At 34.9% G+C, this 23684-nt stretch overlaps 1 protein-coding gene across 1 annotated transcript; it reads right to left on the reverse strand.

Annotated features, from left to right (window-relative positions):
- Positions 1-1919: 1919 nt before the first annotated feature.
- Positions 1920-20248, reverse strand: LOC114236692 (keratin-associated protein 19-8-like). Its single transcript, XM_028164436.1, has 3 exons — positions 20075-20248; positions 7065-7203; positions 1920-1975 (listed from the first exon to the last, which is right to left on the reverse strand). Exons 1-3 carry the CDS (start codon positions 20246-20248, stop codon positions 1920-1922), a joined length of 369 nt encoding a protein of 122 aa, XP_028020237.1.
- Between the last annotated feature and the right edge of the window lie 3436 nt (positions 20249-23684).

The following is a 23684-nucleotide window of genomic DNA, read 5'->3' on the forward strand; positions in this document are numbered from 1 at the left end:
GGAGTTATTATTTTTCTGTCCAATCAGTGGATCAAAAGCAGATTTGGATTGTCATTATATTTTTTAAAGTTTTAACTCATGACTTAAGTTTCTGTTCATGGGGTGAAAGATGTTCTCACATTTTCCCTGGAAGTAAAGAAGTCTTTTGTTATAAATTCAAAATATTTTCCCTCACCTAAGACATAGATCAATGCAATCTTAGCACAGAATTATGATAATATTGATTATACTAAGAATATCAACAACAATAATAATAGTGTTTGATTGTATTGATTATTTACTCCTTGTCAGCCCCATGGATACTGTCCCTAGAGTTATTAACCAAATGAAAGGAAAATAGAAATTTTGTCCTCCTGGGTCAAAGTACATAGTCTGATCCTTCAATAGAGTAACTTTCCTTTATTTCTCCTGCTCAGCCCACTGTGAAGCTACATACAACTCTTAGGTAGCAATGACTAAAAGAAGAAGTCATGGGTTTTTTGTTTTGTTGTGTCTTGTTTTCACTTAGACTTGAGTTTTAACATTGCTCATTGTTTAGTTACATTCAACAGCAAATAGACTAGAAAATTATAAGTACAATCTCTATCTCAGAACAGTAAAAATGTTAAAGAAGCACAGGTGTTAATCAAGGTAAAGGGACCAATCTTCAAAAATCAGTTGTCATAATTTAGCTCTTCTTGTAACCATGAACAGAACATTTTAAATGGTCTATTTGACAACCTTCAAAGAGAAAATACATAAAGAGAGAGTCAACATAGTATAGTTGTCCTGGGACTCAGGACAACAGGGTTCTGACCCTAGTCTTACCACTAATTTTCAAGGGAAAATCATTTATTCTGAGGTACCCTGCTTGCAAGATTATGAGGCAGCATTATAGAGTTCTAACATCCCTTTCGGTTTTTTAACTCTATGATTTAATTTTAGTCCTTTTTAAAAATTATATTTGCCCAGTTTATACCAAATATTATTTGTTTATATCTTTACCTGAAGATATCATTCAGTTTTAGGAAAACAAGTTAGGAAATCTTGTATTTTACCTATTCTATTCCTTATTTCTTATGTTGCAATAAAATGATTGTTTTTGAAGAGATAATGTTTGACTGAAATTCCTCTTTATACAAATTTTTAAAAAATTATTGAATGGTAATTTTGGTCAGTTGAAGATAAACAATGTTTTGCTCCTTGATGATATTTCTGTTCATTTATTGTTTTTACTGGATTACAAATACTTCAGTGTAGTAATGATGATGAAGATGAAGGACAGTGTTCCCATAAAAGGATAAATGAGATGAGTTGAATGTCCAAAGTTCACATTTTTATTATCCAATTTGTCAATGACTTTTAAATAATTTAAGTCAGTCTTATCTTACATGCATAACAAGCTAGATGAAAGCAGAAGATTATGAATAAAGGAAGATAACATATAATTCAAAGATTCACAGAAAAGCAGAGCTTACTTTCTCTAAAAATTTAGAAATATGGATTATAATATTTGTGAAATGCAAGTATGCTCTGACTACTGTTTTAATAATACGGATGGCTAACAACTATAAATAGGTGTGTCTAACATGACTTGTTTATATAAAAAAAATTAAAGGAGATAATCCTCGTATTTATAATTGACAAATAGCAAAAATACATATAGGTATGTACACATAACTGAGTTAAATGAACCCCAAAGAGCCATATTTTCTATTTCAAATTAGGTCATTTATTGGTAGTCAATATACATCATCTGTTAGTGCCCAAGCTAACAGATGCCAGAAGACATAAGGCAGACATGTTTATAAATAATAAATTCTCTGAAATTCTTAAGTTTCTCTTGCTAAATAGGTCTAGGGTAATCTCAATTCATTGACTGAATAATGTTGTGTCAAATCCACTCATGGTAGCAGATATTGGGTTACTAGGGCCGTAGTTTAGTAGAAGCTAGAGAATCCATAACCTCCATAGCGCAATGGGTGGTAATGGCAGCCATGTCTGAAGCTTCCATAACCAGAGCCAAGTCCGTAGTCTCCGAAGCCACAGCCATGGCCCAACCTGCAGAAGCCACCACATCCACAGCCATAGCCCAGGCCACCGAAGTCTCCATAGCCACAGCCCAGGCCTCCACAGTAGTTGCTGTCAGGGGTGGTGAGTTTGGTTTCCTTTCAAAGCAAGAACCTAAGTGTGGATATCAGCATGTGTAGAGGGATGCTTATATACCCTGGTCAGAACATGTGGTAAAACGTGTGGCCATTCTTTTGTATCATTCCAGATTATTCATTTACTTGAGGCAAATTGTTAATCTGTTTGCTGACACAAGGAGAGGCACAGACTCATTAAAATTTTTGAGCTTGCTTAGCTGCCTGGTCAAAAGGCCCTTGAACTCATTACATTCTTTTTTAATGAGAAAAAATAAATCTGTCTTCAAAGTTACAAAATAAAAATTCCCTGAATAGAATTCTTCATTACTAAGCATATTACATCATTCATATTTGATGGAGTTTTCTCATTAAATATTTTCTCATTTCCCATTTTCATAGCATTCTTTGGATTGTTGTGTATTAATTCCACCTAGATTTAAATACACTGATCAAGATTAAAGTTTTTAAATCTATAAAATTCTCCAAATAAATATCAAATTTATTTCCCATTTGTATATATATATATATATATATAATATATATACATATACATATATATAATATATATATATACACACACAAGACAAACTCACTTTCATAACCAGTCTGAAAACCATTAAAAAATATTCCCTTTACACAATTACCCACTTTTCCAGAATGGACAATACCGAAAATATGATCTAAAAATGCAGATGATCTTGGCTCTATGCTACACAGTTACCATTTTTCTTCTCTTCTCTACAGTTCTTCATAATCCATATATCATTCTCTTATTAAACATCTCTTTAAATCTCATTCTACATTCATTCCCAATACATGCTTGCACCAGCTAGGTCTTTTGGTCTTATTCACTTTTTCCAATCAATATTTTATCCTTCTACTCACATCTCTAATTTTATCATAATACTTTTGCTCTTAAATTTTTCTTTTCCAATTCTGTGTGTACCAGACCCTTACTTTTTCTCAGGTAATCAGCAAATATTTTTTCATAATTACTTATTCATTAAGGTTTTAAATTTAAGATATATATATATATATATGTTTGTATGCTCTTAAAATCATACAATATTGTTTAACAGGGCTTCTTAAAATCCTGTTGCCTTGAAAATCTCCAAAAATGAATGTGCAGTGATGAAATGACTGAGACAGGAACCAGGTATATGAAGTAGTGGGCCAGTCTTCCGCTGTTTCTCAGTTCACTCTGTGAAGATAGTAAGCCCACTCCAAGTTTAAGCCCCACTGGATGGGACCATATCTTGGACACATATATATATATATGTAACACATTTTCTTTATCCATTTATCCATCACTTGTCTCTTAGGTTGATTCCATACCTGGGCTATTGTAAATAATGCTGCAGTGAACATGCGAGCACAAATGTCTTTTTTTTTTTCTTTTTGTCCCGCTGCACAGCTTGTGGGATCTCAGTTCCCCGACTAAAGGTTGAACCCGGGCCCCAGCAGTGAAAGCCCAGAATCCTAACCACTAGCCCACCAGGGAACTCCCCGCAAATACCTTTTAGAGTTAGTGTTTTTATTACATTTTTGATAATACATTTCTCTAACTGGATTTGTTTACTGTTTTTCCAAACAAAAAATATTTGTTGAATTAATGAAAAAATAAATTCTGCATGACACACAACTTGTAATAATTCTTTAAGTTGAATTATGGACTCAAATGGCTTTCAGGTTTTAAAGGAATATTTAACTCAAAGGAATAATTAATCCTACTGTTCAATCCTGTTTTTTCCTTGAGCAAACGTTATTCCATCTTTATTTTTTATTCTGAAAAAGAAAATAGTTGGCAAAAACTATCTTTTTTCCTCAATGAGTCATTTTGAAATCAAATGATCACAAATAAATCTAACAAGTTTAAGAATCCCATGAATGATTAAGTAAATTTGCTAGATTGTCTGTGATGAGGGCTAATTTATGTTCTTATTTCCAAAGAAAATAGCTATGCTCACATGAGATAAAATCCAATAGATTTTACAAATTTTTTAAAAAGCTCAACAATGAAATATGCCATGATTTATTTGTGTATTTTCAAAGAAAATAATATTATGTAAATATATAATTAAGAACAAAAAATTGTGAAACAATGCTGTGAAATATATGAACCAAATTTTTTTTTATTGATTTTGTTCTGGGTTAAAAAATAAAACAATTGTAATATCTTTTGGATACTACTTATCTTTGAAAACTGAGAAATGTTTATTTCTTTGGAGAGTTTTTTTGTGTTTTTGTTGTTGTTGTTGTTAATTCAGTGGACTCAAAGACTTGCACAATTCTTTGTTAATCTTTTTGGGAGCTTTCTACAAGAAGATAATCAGTTGATTGTGAAGCTCAGATCCTGTGTTGATGTGCTAAATGATGAAAATATATTCTTCCACTGGCCAAATTGTAGCTTTTATTAGGAAGCTAAGGGAACTTCTACCATGAATTCAAAATGTGTTTCTTAGACATAATTAATTAAATCATAAAATAGGATGTGATAAAATATGATAATGTATTTCACTAGGAGTATCATGCACACGAGATTGTTTCTCAGTCTAATGACATTGATGGCTATTTCTATTTTTAGACCTATAGGGCATGTCCACAGACTATGGAACTATTGCCTCATTAAGTGTGCAAAATGGAGCCATACAACTCTATCTCACCTGCTCTGTACACTGAGACTCTGCAACACCCAGGCTGAATTGACTGAAAGGGTAGGTGATAACTGATGCCTGAGCAAATTTCTCTTTATGTAGGTTAAGTCTGTACCTTTCAAATGAAGACTTTGATCTTGTATAAATATAGATATACATGTATGAATATAATAGATATACATATAGATATAGGTGAAATCTAGATAAAGCTAACATTGAAATTGAGTTTTATTTTTTATATGTTCTATAAGAAAAAATGTTATAAAAATGGTAATTCTATCTAAGAAGGCAAATCCTCTTTCACATCCCCCATAAATTCAGCTAAGTTCATGGAAACTGAGCAAAGCTTTCAAGATACTCCATTTGCTTGTATGAATGGGGAAAATACACTGAAGAAGGCGGCTGCATTCTGGCACCTAGATTCAGAGGATCTTGGTCTTGGTCCCGATGTTATCACTAGAGCTAAAATAATTCTATAGAAGACAATTATTTTTCTGAGATTTTTTTAAGCTGAGAATGAGGTACAAAGCACTGCTGACATTTAATGTTTGTATATGATACTGCTATCTGACTGAATCAAATATATTTGACCAATTTTGACCAGTTTAAACAAAATATCCCCTCATAGATACAGAGAATAGATTGGTGGCTGCCAGAAGTGAGGGGGTTGGGAGTGGGCAAAATGAGTGAAGGAGGTCAAAAGCTGCAAATTTTTAGTTACAAACTAAGTAAATCATGGTGATGTAATATACAGCGTGATCACTATAGTTAATAATACTATATCGCATATTTGAAAGTTGCTAAGAGAGTAATGTTAAAAGTTCTTATCACAGGAAAAAAATGAAACTGTGTGTGGTGATGGATGCTAACTAGACTTATTGTGGTGAATATTTTGCAATGTATACAAATATCGAATCATTATGTTGTATACCTGAAACCGATAGAATGTTATATGTCAAGTATACCTCAATAAAAAAATCTTAATTTTATATTATTACCTGAATATATCATTTGATTTTAGGAAAAAATTGGTATTTGCTTACATATTTTTCTTATTTCACCAATGAAATGTCCCCTCCTGTCCATTTTTATAAGGGGAAATTCAGATTTAACTGAAATTTAGATTTATAGGAAAGCTCTTTGGATGTAGCTGTGCTTGTTATCAGCTTAAGCTAAAAAATAAATTAGTTCACGATTATGTCTTGTTGTTTCTTTCCCTTCTTAGGTTGAAAAAATGGCCAATATAATGATGGTAGTAAAGAAGAATACCATGTCAAGTCATGAAGATTCAGTAAGAATATAGGAAAGCTAACAGAAAAGTCTTAGTTAAAACGTTTTGAATTAAATGACCTCATATGAAAAACGTTACCCTAATTCATTATTTACTTATAGATCAGCTGCTTGATGAAAATATCAAAGAAAATAATGTGTAGAAGACTATGATACACAGGGTGGATTATACTAAATATAAAAATTTTGGAAAGGTGGTTTACTTTCATAATTAGCTTAGTAATGGTTTGATCTATTTCCATTTATTTGCATTTACAATAAAAAGCCAAATAGATTTTGAATAAATGGAAGGATTCATTATGCATTTGGACTTAATTGAGAAATGTGAATTAAGTTAAATAAAACACATGTATTTGATAAATAAATATATAGATATGTTAAATCGGCATTGCTTTTTGTTGTTGACTTAAATCTGAATATTATCTAAACAAAAGCAGGAGATGTAAAAATATTAAATCACTAACAGTTTTGAAAAAATCTTTTCATTTTAGTCTAGAATTAGTCTTTTTATCAGTCTTTCTATCTGTATGGATATTTGTGAGGTATATGAAAAAAAAAAAACGATTCTAAGCCAAGGAGATACCATCCTTTACTAACGATTGAGTAGAATGGAACCATCATCACTTCCATATAATTGAGTTTCATGAACAAGAAAAAAAAACATATATTGTTTTCAAATTTAATGTTTTACTGAAAGGTAAACAGATAATCCAGTTAGTTTTAAAAGAAAAATTAGAGGATTCTAGGATTATGATGGAGGTATAGGAGTGTATTGAAAACTTGTCTAAAATTCTGAGAAGCTAGATACTTCTGTGCAAATAACTCTAGTATGATCTTTGTGGTCCAATTTTTGAGATCAGATTTGGAAAGTCCCCTGTAATTTCAGATATTGGGCTCCTAGGGTAAGATTTCAGTGGAAGCTAGAAAATCCATATCTATCTTCCACAGAACGATGGGTAGTGATGGCAGCCATATCCAAAGCTTCCATAACCAGAGTCATATCCATAGCCTCTGAAGCCACAGCCATAGCCCAGTCTGCGGAAGCTGCCACATCCACAAACGTAGCCATAGCCCAGACCACCAAAGCCTCCATAGCCATAGCCCAAGCCTCCGTAATAGTTGCTGTAATGGCTCTTGGTGTCAGGGGTGGTGAGTTTGGTTTGTTATTCAAAGCAAGAACCTGACTGTGGATGTCAGCATGTGTAGAAGGATGCTTATATACCCTGGTCAGAGCATGTGATAAATCACGTGTATACCCTCCTTTTATGTCATGTTCACATTATACATACTTGGAACAACTCATTAATTCTTCGTCCCCTGACACAGAGAGAAGGTCTCACACTCATTAAAATATATGGGATTACTTTGTTACCTAGTTAGGGTGTCTCTTAAAAGTTGTTGCATCGGGGCTTCCCTGGTGGCTCAGTGGTTGAGAATCTGCCTGCCAATGCAGGGGACACGGATTCAAGCCCTGGTCTGGGAAGATCCCACACACTGCGGAGCAACTAGGCCCGTGAACCAAAACTACTGAGCCTGCGCGTCTGGAGCCTGTGCCCCGCAACAAGAGAGGCCGCGATAGTGAGAGGCCCGTGCACCGCGATGAAGAGTGGCCCCCGCTTGCTGCAACTAGAGAAAGCCCTCGCACAGAAACGAAGACCCAACGCAGCCAAAAATAAATAAATAAACTAATTAATTTAAAAAAAGTTATTGTATCACTTTATTAAATCATCACTTGGCACACTTTAAATATACACAATTATATTTGTCAATTATACTTCAAGAAAGCAGGTGAAAAAAGTTATTGCATCACTTTATAAGAAGGAATGCTGTATCTTCAAAGTCTAGACATATCAGACCCCAAATACTGTTCTTCATAGCCAGGCATACCAATCAGGTTTGATCGTGTTGTGGTTTTCAGTTAAATATTTCATCATCTCTGGTTTTCTTTAGATGCTTCACTTAAGAAAATTAAACCAAAGAAATTGGTCCAAGTTCTGTAATCGATAATATCCTTTTAAAGCATATTTTCCTCTGTCCCCAAACTGAATTATTTATTTCTTTCAGAAATAAGAAAACAGAAACATTTGAGAGCTGGAAAGAACCAGCTTGACTGTTGTGAACACTAGTAAGGAATTTTAGAAAAATAAATCTACTTTTTATTTATTTTTGGAACATTGACCATCATAACTGACATACTTTTTACTTTTCATGCTACTTTAAAAAATAAAAAACATTTTTGCTTTTTACATTGCTGAGCCAATAATGACATATAATTATTAATTAAAATCCATAGTTTACTCTTCATTCTTCGTGTTGTACCCTTCTATGCGCTTTGACAACCATGGGATAAAATTGTTCAGAAACTGATGGCAAATCACAGTAATCAAAAATTTATTTCATAAATAGCTTTAAAAGCATATTGAAAGTTATCTTCTCAAATCCTGAACCTATTCTCTGGCATGTCATCTATCCAAGTTGCCTCCAAAGTATACATCTTCCTCCCTGTCTTTACATTCGCCATTTCCTCCTGTTTATTCATCCATATATCTATCTTATACAATATCCTTTTTTTTAATTAATAAACTTTATTTGAAGAATAGTTTTAAGTTTTCAGATTAATTGAGCAGGAAATACAGAATTCCTATATGCCACCCCCCATACACACACATACACACCAATATTAGTACATTAATAATTAAAATCTGTAGTTAGTGTTCACTCTGTGTTGTACTGTTCTGTGGGTTTTGACAAATGCATAATGTCATTAACCTCTATTACAGTACCATACAGAATAGTTTCACTGCCCTAAAAATCCCCTTTGCCCCCTCTATTCTTCCCTCCCTCCTTCCAAACTCCTGCAAACACTAATCTTCTGACTGTCTCCATAGTTTTTTCTTTTCCAGAATGTCATAGTGGAATCATACAGTATTTTGCCTTTTCACATTGACTTCTTTCACTTAGCAATAAGCCTTTATGATTCCTCCTTATCCTTCTGTGGCTTGATAGCTCATTTCTTTTTATCCCTGAATAATATTCCATTGTCTGGATGTACCACAGTTTATTTATCCATTCACCTTTTGAAGGACATCTTGATTGCTTCCAAGTTTTGGCAAATAGGAATAAAACTTCTATAAACGTCTCTGTTCAGGTTTTTGTGTGGACATAAATTTTCAAGCCATTTGGGTAAATACCAGGGAAAATGATTACTGAATCTTTTCCATAAGACCATATTTAGCTTTGTGAAAAACTGCCAGACTGTCTTCCAAAGTTGCTATACCACTTTTTATTCCCATCAGCAATGAATGATAGTTTCTGTTGCTCCACAATCAAGCCAGCATTAATTGTTTTTAGTGCTTTAAATTTTAGCCATTCTAACATATATGTTACAATCTCTTTTTACGTACCATCTAGCCTCTGTTCCCCAATTAGCCATTAGGCTATGGTGGCTAGGTAAAATTGTGATGTACATAAAATTTCTCTTTGGCACCCATCAATTTTCACTCAGTCTATAGTTATTAGTTAATCTCTTCCTTTTCCTTCTTCTTGTATCTTTACTTTTATGAAGACAGTTTTCCCTTTTATTCCCTTTGCTTTTTCTGTGCTTTATTTATTTATTTATTTATTTATTTATTTTGCTTCCCTTATTCTCCGGAAATACCATACTAGTCTCACTAAGATATTAAATGTTTGTTAAGGTTTCTGATGTTAAAAAAATAATACAAATCCAAGGCCTCTATCAAATTCAGTAAGATACCATTAACATTGGAAATGTCTTCAGTATCTCCAAATTGTAGATGTTATGTTAGAAGATAAGGGGTGGAAAAAGACAATTGAGAGCAAAAGTCCCTCAGCTGACTCTAAGAAGTTAGTCACTTATAGCTGAAGCTGATCCCAAACCTGGTTAAATTTATCTAGTTTTGCATTTAACATTCGGCTCTAGTCCTTAAGTTCGTGTGAACTTTATATAACCTCAAATGTATTGTTCAGGTTCTTTTAGTCTTTTAAGTAATTTTCAAATGATGCATTCTCCCAACTGGATTTATTTACTTCTCTTAATAGCTACCATGTAATAAGAACACAACAAATATGTGTTGAAAGTATGAATGAATTCTAAGGTCTTTAAAATTAAGCATCACGCTTCTGACAGGCATGGGTAACTCTGCGACGGCATCTAAACAATAAAGATTTAAAGGAGGAATAAGCTCAAGTGGCTTTCTGAATTTAGAGGAACATATAACCAACATTTCATTTGCACTGGGTTTATTTTAAGCATAATAATGAATTATATATTATATATAAATTTCAGTGTAAAATTTGCTGAATTCTTATAAATAGGCATACACTACCCATACTAAGCATGCCTGAATGCCTAAAGTGTCTCTACTGCTCTTTTTTTTTTGTCCTCACTCTCTAGAGATAACCATCCTTCTAGATTTTGACAGCAGTTTTTGTGGATCTTGTCAATAGTTTTCCAAAATGATTTTCAGGTTTACAGTCCCACCAGAAATGTAAGAGAGCTCCACTTGCTCTAAATCTTTGACAACACTTGCTATTTTCAGACATTTAATTTTGATCATTCTTGTGGGAAAGTAGTAGTAGCTGAGTATTGTTTTAATTTGGCTTTTACCTGATGAGTAATAATACTAGGGACAATTATATACATCTATTGACCAGCTAGATAACCTTTTGGAAGTGGCTGTTCAACTATTTTGTTCATTTTTAATTGAGTTTGTAATATTTTAGTATTGATTTGTAGAGTACTTGGGTACAAGTATTTTGTCAAATCTCTTTTGAAAGTATTTTCTCTCTGTATGTGGCTCGTTTTTGCACTTTAAAGTGATGTCTATGTATGAACAGAATTTCTTAATAGAATGAGTCCAGTTTATTAATTTTTTAATTTTATGTTTAATGCTTTTTTGTCTTACTTAAGAAACTCTTGGCTACCTCACCTCTTATTTTTTAATTCCTTTGTCTTTTCTCTTCAGAACTTGTTCCTTTTTTTATTGTTCATCCTAGATTAAAAGACAGTTGTTAATTTCAGTATTTCATTCTCATTAAGTCAACAGGAAGCCATAAAATCAGAAATAAATCAACCAGGTTTAATGATGTTGTGACACTGACCATTTAATTCTGTCATATCTTCCCTCAGTTGTGGTGCCGATGATCCTGTGATGCATTTTCTCTGGACCAGTAACAGCTTTTCCCTAAAAGAAGATTTTGGAGCTCTTCTGTTAATTCCAACGCATATCAATATAATTTACCAATAAGAGGTATAATAATAAAGCTTCATTATACTAAGAATGCTAAGTAGCTTCTCCAAATAGTTATACTGATTATAGTTTTTCTTTAGCTACATAAAGTCTTTCTTTAGGCTATGATTCTATTGTCCAGTTAGGGGGTAAAATATTTTCATATGAAATTATGTTTTATTTAGTCAAACTGAAGATTATCATCCTCGAATGGTGACACTGAAATATATCTACCCTTACCTATTTACTATGAAGCTACGATTCCTCTCCTGAGTTGACTAAAAGGATATGATCTGCCTGAGTAAATCCATCCATATGTTCAGTAAACAAGTCTAAGCTTTTCAAATGCATTATAATAATTTTTTAAAAGTAGAGTTGATTTAGCACTATTTACTAGAAGCTATTTTTACAAAGAAGCTCAATTAGAAAGGAAAAAAAGGGAAAAGAAAAAAACAGAGACAAAAGAATAGGGACAAGACCTGCACCAGTGGGAGGGAGCTGTGAAGGAGGAAAAGTTTCCACACACTAGGAAGCCCCTTCACGGGCGGAGACTGGGGGTGGCAGAGGGGGGAAGCTTCGGAGCCACGGGGGAGAGCGTAGCCACAGGGGTGCGGAGGGCAAAGCGGAGAGGTTCCCGCACAGAGGATCGGTGCCAACCAGCACTCACCAGCCCGAGAGGCTTGTCTGCTCACCCGCCGAGGCGGGCGGGGGCTGGGAGCTGAGGCTCAGCTTCAGTCGGATCACAGGGAGAGGACTGGGGTTGGCGGCGTGAACACAGCCTGAAGGGGCTAGTGCGCCACAGCTGGCTGGGAGGGAGTCTGGGAAAAAGTCTGGAGCTGTGGAAGAGACAAGAGACTTTTTCTTGCCTCTTTGTTTCCTGGTGTGCAAGGAGAGGGGATTCAGAGTGCCGCTAAAGGAGCTCCAGAGACGGGCATGAGAGGGTAAGGCTGCTGCTGCCACCACCAAGAAGCCTGTGTGCAAGCACAGGTCACTATCCACACCGCCCCTCCTGGGAGCCTGTGCAGCCCACCACTGCCAGGGTCGGGTGATCCAGGGACAACTTCCCCAGGAGAACACACGGCGCGCCTCAGGCTGCAGCAACATCACACCGGCCTCTGTCGCCGCAGGCTTGCCCTGCACCCGTACCCCTCACTCCTCCAGGCCTGAGTGAGCCAGAGCCACCAAATCAGCTGCTCCTTTAACCCGGTCCTGTCTGAGTGAAGAACAGACGCCCTCAGGTGACCTACACGCAGAGGCCAGTCCAAATCCAAAGCTGAACCCCGGGAGCTGTGCGAACAAAGAAGAGAAAGGGAAATCTATCCCAGCAGCCTCAGGAGCAGTGGATTAAAGCTCCACAATCAACCTGATGTACCCTGCATCTGTGGAATACCTGAATAGACAATGAATCATCCCAAATTGAGGAGGTGGACTTTGGGAACAACGATATATATATATTTTCCCTTTTTCTCTTTTTGTGACTGTGTATGTGTATGCTTCTCTGTGTGATTTTGTCCGTATAACTTTGCTTTTACCATTTGTCCTAGGGTTCTGTCTGTCCATTTTCCTTTGTATGCTTTTCTTTTTTATTACTAAAAAATTTTTTTTCTTAATAAATAGTTGTTATTTTAATAACTTTATTTTATTTTAATTTTTATTTTATTTAATTTTTATTTAATTTCATTTTATCTTCTTCTTTCTTTCTTTCTTTTATTCCTCCCTTTTGTTTTGGTCCATGTGGAGGACAGGCTCTTGGTGCTCCAGCCAGGCATCAGGGCTGTGCCACTGAGGTGGGAGAGCCAAGTTGAGGAAACTGGTTAACAAGTGACCTCCCAGATCCACGTAATATCAAACAGCAAAAATCTCCCAGAGAACTCCATCTCAACACCAAGAACCAACTCCACTCAATGACCAGCAAGTTACAGTGCTGGACACCATATGCCAAACAACTAGCTAGACAGGAACACAACCCCATCCATTAGCACAGAGGCTGCTTAAAATCATAATAAGGCCACAGACACCCCAAAACACACCACCAGACGTGGACCTGCCCACCAAAAAGACAAGATCCAGCCTCATCCACCAGAACACAGGCACTAGTCCCCTCCACCAGGAAGCCTACACAACTCACTGAACCAACCTTAGCCACTGGGGACAGACACCAAAAACAACAGGAACTATGAACCTGCAGCCTGTGAAAAGGAGACCCCCAAAACAGTAAGTGAAGCAAAATGAGAAGACAGAAAAACACACAGCAGATGAAGGAGAAAGGTAAAACACACCAGACCTAACAAATGAAGAGGAAATAGGCAGTCTACCTGAAAAAGAATTCAGAATAATGATAGTAAAGATGATCCAAAATCTTGGAAATAGAATAGACAAAATGCAGGAAACATTTAACAAGGACGTAGAAGAACTAAAGAGGAACTAAGCAACAATGAACAACACAATAAAAGAAATTAAAAATACTTTAGACAGGATCAATAGCAGAATAACTGAGGCAGAAGAACGGATAAGTGACCTGGATGATAAAATAGTGGAAATAACTACTGCAGAGCAGACTAAAGAAAAAAGAATGAAAAGAAGTGAGGACAGTCTCAGAGACCTCTGGGACAACATTAAACGCACCAACATTCGAATTATATGGGTCCCAGAAGAAGAAGAGAAAAAGAAGGGGACTGAGAAAATATTTGAAGAGATTATAGTTGAAAACTTCCCTAATATGGGAAAGGAAATAGTTACTCAAGTTCAGGAAGCACAGAGAATCCCACACTGGATAAATCCAAGGAGAAACACGCCAAGACATATATTAATCAAACTATCAAAAATGAAATACAAAGAACAAATATTAAAAGCAACACGGCAAAAACAACAAATAACAGATAAAGGAATCCCCATAAGGTTAACAGCTGATCTTTCAGCAGAAACTCTGCAAGCCAGAAGGGAGTGGCATGACATCTTTAAAGTGATGAAGGAGAAAAACCTACAATCAAGATTACTCTACCCAGCAAGGCTCTCATTCAGATTTGATGGAGAAATTAAAAGCTTTACAGACAAGCAAAAGCTAAGAGAATTCAGCACCACCAAACCAGCTTTACAACAAATGCTAAGGGAACTTCTCTAGACAGGAAACACAAGAAAAGGGAAAGACCTACAATACTAAAGCCAAAACAATTAAGAAAATGGTGATAGGAACATACATATTGATAATTACATTAAATGTAAATGGATTAAATGCTCCAACCAAAAAACGTAGAATGGCTGAATGGATAAAAAAAGAAGACCAGTATATATGCTGTCTACAAGAGACCCACTTCAGACCTAGGGACACATACAGACTGAAAGTGAGGGAATGGAAAAAGATATTCCATGCAAATGGAAATCAAAAGAAAGCTGGAGTAGCAATTCTCATATCAGACAAAATAGACTTTAAAACAAAAACTATTACAAGAGACAAAGAAGGACACTACATAATGATCAAGAGATCAATCCAAGAAGAAGATATAACAATTGTAAATATTTATGCACCCAACATAGGAGCACCTAATACATAAGGCAAATACTAATAGCCATAAAAGGGGAAATCGACAGTAACACAATCATAGTAGGGGACTTTAACACCCCACTTTCACCAATAGACAGATCATCCAAAATGAAAATAAATAAGGAAATGCAAGCTTTAAATGATACATTAGACAAGATGGACTTAATTGATATTTATAGGACATTCCATCCAAAAACAACAGAATACACATTCTTCTCAAGTGCTCATGGAACATTCTCCAGGAAAGATCATATCTTGGGTCACAAATCAAGACTTGGTAAATTTAAGAAAAGTGAAATCGTATCAAGTATTTTTTCTCACCAAAATACTATGAGACTAGATATCAATTACAGTAAAAAATCTGTAAGAAATACAAACACGTGGAGGCTAAACAACACACTACTTAATAACCAAGAGATCACTGAAGAAATCAAAGAGCAAATGAAAAAATACCTAGAAACAAATGACAATGAAAACTCAATGACCCAAAACCTATGGGATGCAGGAAAAGCAGTTCTAAGAGGGAAGCTTACAGCAATACAATCTTACCTTAAGAAACAAGAAACATCTCAAATAAACAACCTAACCTTACACCTAAATCAATTAGAGAAAGAAGAATAAAAGGACCCCAAAGTTAGCAGAAGGAAAGAAATCATAAAGATCATATCAGAAATAAATGAAAAAGAAATGAAGGAAACGATAGCAAAGATCAATAAAACTAAAAGCTGGTTCTTTCAGAAGATAAACAAAATTGATAAAACATTAGCCAGACTCATCAAGAAAAAAAGGGAGAAGACTCAAATCAGTAGAATTGGAAATGAAAAAGGAGAAGTAACAACTGACACTGCAGAAATACAGAGGATCATGAGAGATTACTACAAGCAACTCTATGCCAATAAAATGGACAACCTTGAAGAAATGGACAAACTGTTAGAAATGCACAACCTTCCGAGATTGAACCAGGAAGAAATAGAAAATATGAACCGACAAATCAGAAGCACTGAAATTGAAACTGTGATTTAAAAACTTCCAACAAACAAAAGCCCAGGACCAGATGGCCTCACAGGTAAATTCTATCAAACATTTAGAGAAGACCTAACACCTATCCTTCTCAAACTCTTCCAAAATATAGCAGAGGGAGGAACACTCCCAAACTCATTCTACGAGGCCACCATCACTCTGATACCAAAACCAGACAAAGATGTCACAAAAAAAGAAAGCTACAGGCCAATATCACTGATGAGTATACATGCAAAAATCCTCAACAAAATACTTGAAAACAGAATCCAACAGCACATTAAAAGGATCATACACTATGACCAAGTGGGGTTTATCCCAGGAATGCAAGCATTCTTCAATATACACAAATCAATCAACGTGATACACCATATTAACAAATTGAAGGAGAAAAACCATATGATCATCTCAATAGATGCAGAGAAAGCTTTTGACAAAATTCAACACCAATTTATGATAAAAACCCTCCAGAAAGTAGGCATAGAGGGAACTTTCCTCAACATAATAAAGTCTATATATGACAAACCCACAGCCAACATTGTCCTCAATGGTGAAAAACTGAAACCATTTCTACTAAGATCAGGAAGAAGACAAGGTTGCCCACTCTCACCACTATTATTCAGCATAGTTTTGGAAGTCCTAGCCATGGCAATCAGAGAAGAAAAAGAAATAAAAGGAATCCAAATTGGAAAAGAATATGTAAAGCTGTCCCTGTTTGCAGATGACATGATACTATACAGAGAGAATCCTAAAGATGCTACCAGAAAACTACTAGAGCTAATCAGTGAATTTGGTAAGGTAGTAGGATACAAAATTAATGCACAGAAATCTCTTGCATTCCTATACACTAATGATGAAAAATCTGAAAGTGAAACTAAGAAAACACTCCCATTTACCACTGCAACAAAAAGAATAAAATATCTAGGAATAAACCTACCTAAGGAGACAAAAGACCTGTATGCAGAAAATTATAAGACACTGATGAAAGAAATTAAAGATGATACAAATAGATGGCGAGATATACCATGTTCTTGGATTGGAAGAATCAACATTGTGAAAATGACTTTGCTACCCAAAGCAATCTACAGATTCAATGCAATCTCTATCAAACTACCACTGGCAGTTTTCACAGAACTAGAACCAAAAATTTCACAATTTGTATGGAAACACAAAAGACCCTGAACAACCAAAGCAATCTTGAGAAGGAAAAACGGAGCTGGAGGAGTCAGGCTCCCTGACTTCAGACTATATTACAAAGCTACAGTAATCAAGACAGTATGGTACTGGCACAAAAACAGAAATATAGGTCAATGGAACAGGATAGAAAGCCCAGAGATAAACCCACACACATATGGTCACCTTATCTTTGATAAAGGAGGCAAGCATATACAGTGGAGAAAAGACAGCCTCTTCAATAAGTGGTGCTGGGAAAACTGGACAGCTACATGTAAAAGAATGAAATTAGAACACTTCCTAACACCATACACAAAAATAAGCTCAAAATGGATTAAAAACCTAAATGTAAGGCCAGACACCATCAAACTCTTAGAGGAAAACATAGGCAGAACACTCTATGACATAAATCACAGCAAGATCCTTTTTGAGCCACCTCCTAGAGAAATGGAAATAAAAACAAAAATAAACAAATGGCACTTAATGAAAGTTAAAAGCTTTTGCACAGAAATGGAAACCATAAACAAGACGAAAAGGGAACTCTCAGAATGGGAGAAAATGTTTGCAAATGGAGAAACTGACATAGGATTAATCTCCAAAATTTACAAGCAGCTCATGCAGCTCAACAACAAAAAAACAAACAACCCAATCCAAAAATGGGCAGAGGACCTAAATAGACATTTCTCCAAAGAAGATATACAGATTGCCAACAGATGCATGAAAGAATGCTCAACATCATTAATCATTGGAGAAATGCAACTCAAAACTACAATGAGATATCACCTCACACCACTCAGAATGGCCATCATCAAAAAATCCACAAACAATAAATGCTGGAGAGGGTGTGGAGAAAAGGTAACCCTCTGGCACTGTTGGTGGGAATATAAATTGATACAGCCACTATGGAGAACAGTATGGAGGTTCCTTAAAAAACTAAAAATAGAGCTACCGTACGCCCCAGCAATCCCACTACTGGGCATATACCCTCAGAAAATCATAATTCAAAAAGTCATGTACCAAAATGTTCATTGCAGCTCTATTTACATTAGCCAGGACATGGAAGCAACCTAAGTGTCCATCAACAGAGGAATGGATAAAGAAGATGTGGCACATATATACAGTGGAATATTACTCAGCCATAAAAGGAAATTAAATTGAGTTATTTGTAGTGAGGTGGTTGGAGCTAGAGACTGTCATACAGAGTGAAGTAAGTGAGACAGAGAAAAACAAATACAGTATGCTAACACATATATATGGAATCTAAAAAAAAAAAAAAATGGTCACGAAGAACCTATTGGCAAGATGGGACTAAAGATGCAGACCTACTAGAGAATGGACTTGAGGATACGGAGAGGGGGAAGGTAAGCTGGGACAAAGTGAGAGAGTGGCATGGATATATATACACTACCAAACGTAAAATAGATAGCTAGTGGGAAGCAGCCGCATAGCACAGGGAGATCAGCTCCATGCTTTGTGACCACCTAGAGGGTTGGGATAGGGAGGGTGGGAGGGAGGGAGATGCAAGAGGGACGAAGTATGGGGACATATGTATATGTATAAGTGATTCACTTTGTTGTAAAGCAGAAACTAACACACCATTGTAAAGCAATTATACTCCAATAAAGATGTTAAAAAAAAAAAAAGAAATTGATAGTTCAAGATTCTGTGTCGGAATATTTGCAAAGCAAAATAAATAGAGGTGGTCAACCAGCTGTGTAATTTAGCTCTTCAAAGACACAAGGCCAGAACTTTCAAGATGTTTTATTTGATAGCACTTAAAAGGGAAGTGCTCAAGGAATGGGATAGCAGACTGTCTAGTATTCAGTAAAACTGGTTCTCGTCTTAGGCTGTACTGCTCGTGCCATTTTTGATCCTTAGCAAGTCATTTTACTTTTTGGAGGTACTTTCCCATCTAAGATGCTGTTTTGCTAAGTTTTACAGTACCCCAGCCAGCTTCTCAATTCTGTCATTATATTACTGCCTTGGTTTTATTGAATTTAGTAACTCAAACAAAAGATATTAACTTTTGTTTCACTACTAAAATATATAGCATTTTTTTGGCAAAAATGCTGATATTTTGTTATGTGTTTTTCACGGTCAAATATTTATGTGAAATACTAAGAAGAAATGGCCCACTTTTTGAAGGTCAGCATTATAAGACACTTGCTAGAATGTATAAAGATTCAGATCAGCCACAGCCTCAATACAGATTACTTCCCAAGGAATGACAGAAATTTTTAAATTTCCCTGATGAACTGCAAAATATTTCAAAGTGCTGATAATACTGAAGAACAATGTCATGTCACACCATGGCAGACCATGAGGAAAACATGATAGAGATTCACAAAAAGAAGTTCATTTTTCAGTGTATATTTAGAGAGATGTGTTATTCTATCATCATGTTTTCTTATCACTGAAAGAGCTAAATAAATATCAATTTTGAACAAAACAGAAAAACATTTATTCTTCATGTTAGCTTCACTTTAAATATTAAAATATATAAACTTGATATTTCAGTGCTAGTTTTAAATACCAATGTTATCTAAATAAAAGCATTGGATAAGATCTGGTTTAGTGTTCAGAGAAAAAAAAATTTATTTAAACTGAAGGTTATGGTTTACATGTATCTATCTAGCCATATGCATGAGTGTAAGATCTCCTATTACCTTAGCTCTTCATGGAGTAGTTTATTTTTTTTCATTGTCAATTAAGTGCAATTACAAATAATCATTTTGATATTGTGAGTTAAATAAAAAAATAACAGCCATGTGTGCTGTTTTAACTTAGGAAAATTTATTGCAAAAGGATTAGAGAAATCCCACAGTTAAGAAAGCATGAATAAGAGACAACAAGAAACATGAAGCAGACAATTATGAAATGATAAATATTCCTAAAATCTTAGACACTAAATACTTTTGATCTTGGCTTGGTCCTGGGTGATCTTGTTTGGTATAGTTATTGTAGTCAGACTTAGATAATTCTTTTATGACCTCAAATATTGGGCTCCTGGGGTAGGATTTCAACAGAAGCTAGAAAATCCATATCTTCCACAGAAGAATGGGTGGCAATGGCAGCCATATCCAAATCTTCCATAACCAGAGTCATATCCATAGCCTCTGAAGCCACAGCCATAGCCCAGTCTGCAGAAGCTGCCACATCCACAACCATAGCCATACCCCAGTCCACCAAAGCCGCCATAGCCATAGCTCAGGCCTCCGTAGTAGATGCTGTAGTAGCTCATGGTGTGAGGGGTGGTGAGTTTGGTTTGCTGTTCAAGACAAGGTCCTGAGTGTGGATCTCAGCATGTGTAGAGGGAGGCTTATATACCCTGGTCAGAGCATGTGATAAATCATGTATCATTCTGCATATTACCTGTATAGCCTTCCTATGTGCCTTTCTGCATATTACCTGTAATGTTATAACTTATTAATCTGCTGTCTCCTGACACAGAGAGAGGTCCTCATTCTCATTAAAATATTTCAGGTTACTTAGCTTCTTATTTAAGATGTCCTTGAGCCTGTTGCTTTGATTTTATGGGAAGAAATGTCCAACTCTTCAAAATTTGTGCATTCCAAACTCTAAGTTGAATTGTTTATTATAAGGTATATTACACCATTTAAATTTGATGGCATTCTTTTTATAATTAAACATTTCCTCTGTTCTGTCATCTCCTGAATGAATAACTCCATCTCGAACTAAATTCACAGATATTTTTTCCATTTACAGGTGTTAAATCTATATTTTTTAGAAAACAAACTTATGGGGTGAGGACTGAAGAAAGTGCCTCTATTTAGAATATATGAAAACATTTTAAATTTTTAAAAACGAAGCCATATGTTGATTTTTAGCATTTAACTCATAATAACCTTTATAATTTTTGGCTTTACACACCATCTTCAAAACCTTTTGGTTGCAAAACATGGAACAATTAATTTCGGAAATTGAGGGCACAAGATCCATCTCAAAAGCTGGCTTATTGGAGTAGGAGTTCAATTTTCATTTCAAATCCTAAAACCTTCCTCCATAATTGGTTCTATTCAAAGTCCTACTAAAATTGCAGATTGCATCTGCATCTATGTTTTGCACAAGCCAGCCTATTTCTCCCTTCCTTTACCCTTCTTCAGTTATCCATATATGATCTGTATTTTCATTCTCACTTTAGCTCTCATTCTTCTTCCCTTCCTCTCAATACTCACGAGGAACAACCAGGTAAATTTTTAAAGTTGACAATATTTCCCCCTACCTCAGTCTTCCACTTGCTAGTCCAATAAATGTCTTTCTTTCTACCTCTTCTTTATATTTACCATAATATATTTCCCTTTGTTTATATGTGTGTCTGGTACCCATTCATCTTCAGGCGATTTCTTACCACTCACTACTAATACGTTAATTGTTCATTAAGGTCTTATCTTTTAAAACATACAACAAACTCCTAGGGCCTTCTGAATGTTAAAATAGTATCTTAATATTGAAAATATCTTCAAATTTTTGAAAATGAGAACACAATGTCGAAATAACACAGAACCAAGAAATATATGTGAGGACTTTCGGCTTGGACTTCATGGAGTTCCTCTGCTAATTTCACTGAGTTAGTCAATGAGGTCCAAGGTTGACCCTACACTTGATTAATCTCCATGTAGTACCTGACTCTTGACTTGGGTCAGTAAAAAGTTATTTAATTTACACGGTCTTGAATATGTAGTTGAACTTTTGTAAGATTCCCAAGTATTTTATCAAAGATGAATTTCTTCAAATGGATGTTTTCAATTCTAAACAACAGAGTAGGGAATTAAAAACTGTTTATAGAACTAATAAATAAAGTATAAGTAAATTACATTTACTATCATGGCTACCACAATCTGTGCAACTCTCTGACTGCACCTTAGCAAACTACCTTTTGAAGCCACAATATGACTCAGTATGCCATAATCCATGTGCCATGTGTCTTTTATCCAAATACTGTTTCATGACTTCTCATTCTGAACTAGAAAGAGTTGATAAGCTCAATTTTCATTCTCAATGAGTCCTTTTGAAGACATAGAATCACAACTAATTCAGACTGAGTTAAGGATATCACATTTTGCCCATGTAACATTAATGGAGAGTCTTGTTTGTTTGGAATAAAAAGGATTCATCATCCTGAGATAGAACACTAAACAAAACATAAATGGAAAACTTCAACAGTCAAATAAAAATCAAAATAGTTTCAAGGAATAAAATGTGAGAGTTTTGCACAAAACCAATTCGATTCATGATCATTGGCAATAAAATATCAACACTAAAATATTATAGACTCTATAGAACAAATATTTGCCTCGTTTTTTTCCTAAGTGAAAAAAATGATCAAAATGAAAGTATCCATTGGAAAATGAGCGATATATATTTCTTTAGAGAAATATTGCTTTTATGCTTCGTTGTTAGACCCTAAATAGACTGAATGATGATTTTTTTTTTTTCCTTCATTTCACTTTTAGGAAGTTTCCTTTGAAATTTATGTTAAACAATTCTATGATAATGGATGGAGAAGAGGAAAATGTGTTTTCTTTTGGGGTAAGTAATGGTCTTTACTTATATGTAATAGAATCTTTTGTTATACATTCCATAGATTTTATTAAAATTCAGACACAAATCAATAAAATATGAAAATGTAGGTTACAAAAATATTATATTATACTAGGAGTGCCCACATGCATATTTCTCATTCTAATTTTTTTATAATTATTTTTCTTTGCAACTTTGCAACAACTTCCTCAGGCTGTGAAGATACTGACCTGTGTGAGACTAGAATAGTTTCAAATGAAATTTGGTTATATGAGTCAAAGTTCCTTTAATGGAATGACCAAAATTTAACTAGCATAACCTCTCCTATGAAAACATAACATATGATTGGACAAGTGACCAGAACCGGCCGAGTTTTATTTTTTTCTATCTTCAAATAGTTTAAACAAATCTAAATCTAATAAAAAGTCATGATCTTGAGAATTGAGCTTTAAAATTATTCATTCTTCATTTGCCTCGAAGCAAAACTAAATTAGAAATTGAGAAGTAGGAGATTACATACAATAAAATAAAATTGTAACAATAAAAATGTAAAAGGAAACACAGTAAGTGGTAGTTAATCTACGAGGAAATTAATCCCCATAAATTTAGCTATAAAATTATATATATGATGAGAACTTTCCAGATGGTATTCAAATTTTTAAAATATACAATGAAAAAGAATCAGCATGATGGAGCAGAACACCAGAATTCAGGTGAACTGTTTTCTGATCTTGGTTCTGACACTTGGGTTTGTGACTCTAAGCAAGCCATTTAACCATTTGCAGTTTCCCTAGTTATACTATAGGGGGCAGCACTATACAATCTTAATGCTAGGTCCAGCTCCTACTTCTGTTGTCCTTATTAGATTTCATGAACTTAAACAACAACAAACTTCACTATATATGAATTATTCATATTCACATTATTCATATTACCTGAACATGCCATTCAAATTTGAAACAATATATTTATATTGTATCATTTATATACCCAATTATGTGAAACACCAGTAATAAAATGTTTGCTTTTTGGTGCGTGTTAATTGGTTGAAATTCCACTTTAAAAAAAACCCAAAAAACTCTTTTGATGATTC

Source organism: Balaenoptera acutorostrata, chromosome 4 (assembly GCF_949987535.1).
Source record: "Balaenoptera acutorostrata chromosome 4, mBalAcu1.1, whole genome shotgun sequence".
NCBI lineage: Eukaryota > Metazoa > Chordata > Mammalia > Artiodactyla > Balaenopteridae > Balaenoptera > Balaenoptera acutorostrata.

Excerpts from the sequence above, each read along its gene's own strand:
- LOC114236692 (XM_028164436.1), bottom strand. The coding sequence starts at position 20,248 with ATGGCGGCTTTGGTGGACTGGGGTATGGCTATGGTTGTGGATGTGGCA. Across the intron at positions 7,204-20,074 it reads ATATGGATTTTCTAGCTTCT|AGCCATTACAGCAACTATTA; the intron begins GTTGAAATCCTA and ends CCTGACACCAAG. Across the intron at positions 1,976-7,064 it reads CAGAGGCTATGGATATGACT|GCTGCCATTACCACCCATTG; the intron begins CTGGTTATGGAA and ends GCTTCAGACATG.